This window comes from Typopeltis vanoorti, chromosome 2 (assembly GCF_054136105.1).
Source record: "Typopeltis vanoorti isolate ZY-2024b chromosome 2, IOZ_Tvanoo_1.0, whole genome shotgun sequence".
In the NCBI taxonomy this organism is placed as follows: domain Eukaryota; kingdom Metazoa; phylum Arthropoda; class Arachnida; order Uropygi; family Thelyphonidae; genus Typopeltis; species Typopeltis vanoorti.
This window is the reverse complement of record NC_143550.1, coordinates 121,046,605-121,054,349: the sequence shown is the minus strand read 5'-3', so window position 1 is coordinate 121,054,349 and position 7,745 is coordinate 121,046,605. Positions and strand designations below refer to the sequence as shown.

At 33.5% G+C, this 7,745-nt stretch overlaps 1 protein-coding gene across 1 annotated transcript in view; it reads right to left on the bottom strand.

Moving 5' to 3' along the window:
• Window positions 1-203: 203 nt before the first annotated feature.
• The window catches only part of Rpn8 (regulatory particle non-ATPase 8), a 71,180-nt gene continuing 63,638 nt past the window's right edge, over window positions 204-7,745 (bottom strand). Inside the window, exons 8-9 of the mRNA XM_090407825.1 lie at window positions 1,383-1,494; window positions 204-752 (exon numbers count right to left, since the gene is read on the bottom strand). Of these exons, the coding sequence (XP_090263951.1) occupies window positions 441-752; window positions 1,383-1,494 (424 nt within the window). The 3' untranslated portion in view covers window positions 204-440. The remainder of the gene's footprint in view (window positions 753-1,382; window positions 1,495-7,745) is intronic.

Sequence of the window (7,745 nt, the reverse complement as noted above, 5' to 3'; positions counted from 1 at the left end):
GACCAAAATGTATGTGCAAGTATAAATTCACACCACAGATTTGAATGGAAATAATTTATATCAGTACAATTAAAGATACCAATTTTCAAACAATATGATTACTTTTTTGTTAAGGAAGGAAAAAAAAAAAGCTATTTTTGATAGTGTATTGCACAGACTGATACTTATTCTAAGTTTTAAAAGTAAGTATTTTTAAAATTAGCTCAAGGAAGAAAAATATTTAATGATTTAATTGCTGATTTCTTTATAAGTCATTTTTACATATAATTCACATCTCAATTAATGTAGAACAGGTGCAGAGTTTAAAAATATAGGCTTTTCTAAATAAAAATAAAACAATGCTCTGATTCAAGCCATTCACTAATTTATGAAATTTTCTATAAAAATTACCAAATAGCACTCAGCAGAAAATTTTTGAACTGCTGGGCACTTTCTTAAAATCAGCTACTTTTTACTTCTTTTTTTTTATCTTTTTCATCTTTGCCTTCTTCAGCTCTCTCTTTTTTGCTATCTTCTTTCTTCATTCCTTCCTTTTTTTCAGCATCTCTATTGGTTATTTTGTTGTTAATGAGGTTGTGAAGAGCAATAACAGATCGTGCTAGTGATGCTAAATATACAACTAACATCTGGTCATTAGTTTTGATGTATAGAGATTTCACAAATTCTTCCACTTTGGAATCTGGTAACAAATTAAAGATGTCTTGAAGGTGATAAATAATTGCATGATTGACAGGAAGCTTGCCAGATACAACCTGCAATAAATATAAGTGTTGTAAATACTGTATGTATCATTAAAGCAAGACCCAACAGTTAAAACTGTATGAAACATTTGAAAACAAGTTAAAACTATATTAACTTGATAAACAATACAACATAATTATAGTCCACTTTCATTATAACAAATTAAGAAGAAAGAAAAATATTTAATGATTTAATTGCTGATTTCTTTATAAGTCATTTTTACGTATAAATGTCTACAATGGTGAGTCAACTATACACAAATGAAAGAAATTTTTTTCATCCTTCAATTGGTTATATCAGAGTATAATAATTAGGTAGACAACTACTGAAAATAATACACCTGTGAATTATACTTTGATTGCTAATGAGCAAATGCCTTGATGTATCTATGTATTGGATTAGTGCAATAATTAAAGCAGCCATGTGAATTATAAATATTAAAATCTTCAAGAAAGATAACTTTTCAGTCAAGCAAATTAGATGAGAAAGTCAAGATTTAAATAAAGCAAATTGAAAGAATACTAATATATTTATTGGTCTCTGTGCAGCACATATATACCAATTAATCAAGTCTGATAAAATCACATACAACTGAATTTGCATAATATATATCTTACCATGCAGAAAGAATATTTTCTTACCTGATCTAAATAATCCTTAATATCACTGATTTGAGAATGTAAGCCTTTCAAGCCTCTTAACTGGTTGGTTATTCTCTGAGACAAAGTACCAAGGGTTGTGTCTTTAATATCCCTGAAAGTAATTGATTCAGATTTAGTTATATGTATAATACGTATATCTATCAAATATACATATATATCATGTATGAATATACATGTATATCTATGTAAATATATGCCACACCAAAACAGAAAATAAAACTTCACAAAATCTACTATTTATGTCAATTTTTAACTAGAGTTTTTTTTTCCTTTTCCATATACATACAGCTATATAAATGGGACATTACAAAGACCAATTACAATGATTTAATATAATATCTATATGAAGTGCATTATAAAGGAAAGTAGCATTAAGCCTAACATAAAACTGGACACATTAATCTGCATGTTAATGTTATATACTCCTAAATAAATCTAGTAAAAATCTTCAGAACTTTTTAGTAGATTTGTAAATAGATGATCTGTAAATAAAATAAAGGGAAATAAAAGTCAGCCACCAAACTATTGCCCAATTACCTCACCTCAATACTTTCAAAAGTAACATAGTCATAACAGTTATATTCAATACCTGGAAACCAATTAGTAATCACCAAAATGCTACTCTCTTATTCAATGGCAGATCCTTTAACTTTAATCACTTATGTGAATAAACTTTATTCACATCTTTCACCATGGCAAAGTTTCGTGAAATGAATGTGTTTTTCTTGATATTCTCAAGGCATCTGATTGAAACCTTGTTACCAAGCTATCATGTTATTCTCTCCCTGCTGTCTCTTTAACTGGAGTATCAGGTCCTTTCCTGGTTATTCATTGTGTCATGGTACTGTTCCCTCACGAGATTTCTGTATTAATGCTAGGGCATCCTTAGGCCATGTACATTCATCCACTGTATTCTTCCAATACATCAATGGTCTTTTCTAACCTCCAAATCTTATTCATAGTTGTGATGACATTACACTCATTCCTGTTCTTCCTCTAAAAAGGCTTTGTAAGTCACATGATTAAAGCTTCAGACTCTTCTATAACTAATGCTTTAAATACTGATTTCATTGTTCTCAAGTCAGGTGATGATAATTTAATGAATCTGCTTCACCCACCCTTACTTCTGATAACATTTCAATTACTCATCAAGATCAGTCTTCTCCTCTTAGGTTTACTTTCACATCTAGCCCATTGTGACACAAACACATCACATTCAGAGCCTTTTCAGTTTCAAAAAAACTTGAAATTGAAGAGGCTGTGGTATTATTTCTGTTGGTATTCTTTTCACTTAAAACACTAACTATTCTCTGCTTAACTCCTAATATTTTATAAATCCTAAATATGCCTAACCTTAGAATACTGTACTCACATTTGGACTGGAAAACCCAAAACTTCCCTAAGAATTCTCAACTGTATACAGAAAAGGGAAATTCATTTAATATATTACCCCTTCCCTCTGACTGCCTCATTCACCCCGTCCCCTATAAGGATCTGTTTCTGCATTATGTATTTTATTATAGGCACAGTCCACCAAACAGATTAATACCATTCCTTCACTTTTGAAAGTCTAATCATCATGTAAGAACACAAGCTGTCACTGGTTAACAACATCCACAAAGTTCAGCTCGAAACCTGTCGAACCAGATTCTCATCTTACTTCATTCCATCTATCTTTGCTCTTTGGAATAGCCTTCATCATATTTTTCCTAATGAATATGATCCCTATCTTTTCAAAAAACATATTCATAGATTCTTTCTTCCCCATAATACACACACACACACACACACACTGTTGAAAGTTTTGGTTTAAGGAACCAAATTTTTCATTTGTACAAACAAACAAATTTGGTAAAAAAAAAAAAAATGAGCAATAAAAAGAAGAAAACAGGCATTGCACAAGGAAAATATTTTTTTCAACTAATTAGGCACAATTTTCAAATAAAGATGGTTAAATATGGAACCAGATAACAGAATAAACAAAAGCAGGTAAGACAGGGAAATAGATGAATAAATTAATGTGGGATAGAAGAGAAATTATTCAGAACAGAAATTCAGTAATACAGAGGTATATCATACTTGAGCAGAAATTATATTCTTGTTTTAATCTTATATCCAAACGTAAGCACAAGTGTGAAGAAGCTTCACAAATTATCTACTTGTACGTAGACTCCACATCGATTGCTTTAGTATTCCGTAATGCAATAACATGGGGTGACTACTCAGACTGGTTTTGACTTTTATTGAGGTCCATCAGTGGGAGCAGGACCAAAGAAGATATACCAAAGCTAAATCAATGCAGAATTCATATATTTTCCATAGCAGCATCAAAAAGTTGATTTAGAAATAACAGCTGATAAAAAGGAGTAGGGAAGAAACTGTATGGAGATGGAAAGCCTTCCATCTCCATATAAAACTGATTAACTCATCTCCAGATGAAAAACCCATATAAATCTCCTCTTGTTCCTAGACAGGATTTGAATGCAAGGTGTTTCCAAAGGAGCACATCATTTCTTCAAACTGTTTTCTATGAAGATATTACTCATAGCATGGATGAAGTGAATAGCTGCGAGATAATTTTTGGAGTAGCCATAAAAGTTTGAAAAAATCTGTATCATATTAAAGAAACATTTTGTAAACATTATTATTTAAGCATTTACATAGAATTATTTAACCATAGGCAAGTAAATGGTCACATGCCGGCTTGGTTGGCCAAGTGGTTAGCATACCCGTGCACTCCAACCAACAGGCTGGAAAGGGTTCTAATCCAGCCGTGAACAAGGATGCTTGTGATTGTCTTTAGGTGGGAGATGAATGTCATCACCTGGTGTGACACCGCCCTGCTTATTGGAGGTCTGAAGTGGCTTGAAAAAGTTTCATGTTTGGTCTCTAGAGCAGGGTTTCTGAACTATGTAAAAAAAAAAAAAAATGAAAAATACAAAAAAATATATAAAATTGATAAAAACAGAAAAAAAAAAAAAATTCTGGTTCATTCACAGTACAAAGCAAACAACAGGCATACAAATAACCTCTCATAGGTGGGAACAACAAAGACATCTCAAGTCATATCTTTAAAAGTGCTTCGCAGTATAAATAGCACCAGAAGAAAATAAATATTTACTGAACTCTGGAAGTTCAATAAATTTTTATTTTCCACTGGTACTGTTTATACAGTGACACCTTAACCTATCCATATATATACATCTTTTCCATTTCACATATAAGGTCATTGTTGCTATTTGGGATTACCATCAAAGCAACTAATGCTGTATGTCCAGTATGTGTTAATTGCATGTTTTCCTTTGACAGGGGGTTTATTCCCCCCCCCCTAGGGATGAATAAGATGAGTTTCTGAGAGGAAAAATTGGACCATTATAATGAGACTGGCTAACTTTCCTGCAGATGAAAGCCCTTATAAAGGTTCTTCACACTCTGTACTACATTTGAGCAAATCTTTCCAAATGAAAGGCACTATGTCAATATCGACAGAGCTAAAGAGGCTCATGTATTCATATTATCTATAATAGTAGAGTGACTTGATCTTCCAATTTAAGAGTTACTTTTAACTAAGGTAAGGTAGTTTACTTATATCTGCTGTGTCAACAATGTGTGTGTTTTCTGAATAAATGACTTATTTGTCTTGTGGAGAGGAATAACCATTTTCCAAGTTATAAAAACCATCCCACCACCATGAAAAACTAATTAATTCACCTTTCAGTTAAAGAGCTCCTTACATCCTATGACTAGATATGAATGTGTAGGTCATCCAAAGGGAGTGAGGATAAACAAGAAGACACTGTTATGAGAAGAATGGGTGATGGATACAATAACAGATGCATGAGTGTACAAGAAAGGATCGAGATGACCCAGGATGTGGGAGAAATAAACAAGTCTGAGGAAAGGTGTAAGATCAGTGATGATGGAGAAGAGTGGCCAAGGAACAGGGGGACGTATGGAGTAGTCATATCCGATGGGATTAGTTACAGAACCAGAAATAAACTCGTATGTATGTATGCTTACAAATGCCAGAAGTATTCAAAATAAAGGGAATGAAATTATAGTATTAACAGAGTATATTTGCAAAAAAAAAAAAAAAAAAAAAAAATGTTGGAATAAGTGCAACATAGTTAGATGAGAATGCACTCTGACAGGAATAAACCTAGAAAAAGTTCCATGTTTAGTCTCTAGAGTAGAATATCAAGATGATAGAGGGGCACAAAGGAAGGAGGAGGAGCACTGTTGATGATAGCAGAGGAGTTAGCTTCATCTAAGATGGAGATTAAAGAAGCAAATAGTGGCAACAGTCTTGAAGCAGTAGGGTGTGAGATGGAGGTGAACAGAATGAAATATCTAGTTGGGTGTTGCTATAGACCTGGTAATAGGGAAGGTAGTGAGAAGGAAACGTAGAGGCAAACTGGTCTGGCTAATACAAAATTCATGAATTTCTTATAATCCTTATTTCTTAATAAGGAATTTGATTCAGATTTCATTATCTCATGAGAGGATGTTACTGTAAATGAGGCGTTAAATCTCCTCAAGTTGGTGAAAGTACCATGAAATGATTGCTTGGATAGTGGCAAGCCATAATTATGAGAACTATAACACTGGTGTTTATGACAAGCTCAGGAGACAGCTTGCAGCTATATCATAGAGTGAAGAATTGGATGGAAAGAAAGAAGATCAATGCTGCTTGGGACCTGTGCAGGATAAATGGAAGCTATGTCATCATCATCAAATTCCTGACATGTACCCTCAAGGGGTGTACAGGATATGATAGTACTACATGAAAAATTTACATCATTACTAACTTCCTATCTACAATTTTCCTCCAAATCAGTCTATTACTTGTCAAGACTCCAACATTATCAGATCTTATATTTCTATCATCTAAGGCATTTTGTACCGTATCAATCCACCTATATCTTGTCTTCCTCTGGGTCATTTTCCTGTCAACCTAGCAGAGCACACTTGTTTTGCTAATCTTTCCTCGCCCATTCTATTTAAGTGACCATAAGGCCTGAGATTAGCTCTGCTAACACATTTATGGATGTTGGCAATGTCAAGTTCTTTCCTAATATCCTTGTTTTTAATATGATATTGCCATTGATGCCATTTGTTCATGCCTCTAATCTTTCTCAGGACTCTCATATCTGCAGTCTCTGGTCTTTGGTCAAGTGTTTTACTTCTGACCCAGCTCTCAGATCCATAAGTTAAAACAGGTTTGAACACTGTCTACAGCTAATTTAGTGTTCCGACTAATTTCTCTCTTATTCCATATGAATTTATTCAATTGACTTCCTACCATACCAGCTTTGTTGATTCTGTTATCTATTTCCATATTAAATTTACCATCTTCACTAAAAATCATGCCTAAGTAGTCGAAATGTTTAACTTGTTCCACAGGTTTCCTGTTCACAACACAGTTGGCATTTTCAACAATTCTACCTATTTTCATTGTCTTTGTCTTTTTAATGCTGACCTTCATACCATATCTATTACAACAGCTACTCAATTTAGTGAGGGAATCTTGCAAACTTGTAGCAGATTTATTTAGAAGTATAACATCGTCTGCATAAAGCAAAGAGCTGACCTTAACATCTCCAATTTTGATATTATGTTTAATACCACTTTCCTTCATAATGTGATCCATATAGATAATGTACATCCTTGTCTCACACCAGATTTAACATTAAACCATCTTCCTGTACTTCCTTCAATTCTAACTGCTGACTTACAACTCAAATAAAGACTATGTATTGCTTGATATAATGCTCCATTTACACCATATAACTGTAGCATATTGAATAGCTTCTCTCTTGGCACCTTGTCATATGCCTTTTCAAGATTGACAAAACTTAAATACAGATATTTGTTATATTCCCATGCTTTCTCAACTATTTGTCGTAAAGTGAAGATCTGATCCTGACAGCCTCTATTTGGCCTGAATCCAGCTTGTTCTTCAACAATTCTTCTCAACCATTTCTCAAGTATACTTGCATAGATCTTGCCAGGAACACTCAGTAGGGAAATACCTCTGTAATTCTCACATTCAGTTTTATTTCCCTTTTTATATATGGGTACTATGAGAGCTCTACCCCAATCATCGGGAATTCGTCCCTCTGTCCAGGCATTCCGAACTATGCAGTGCAGCCACAGTAAGACTTTTATACCACCATACTTCAGCATTTCTGGTCGAATATCATCTACTCCTGCTGCCCTTCCACATTTCAAGCCCTTGATGGCTTTTCTACTTCAAGTATGGATATGTATTCCTGACTGTATGCCTGTTGAGTGCTTTTTACCAATGTGCTATCACTGCTTGTTTCATTTAGCAATTTTTTG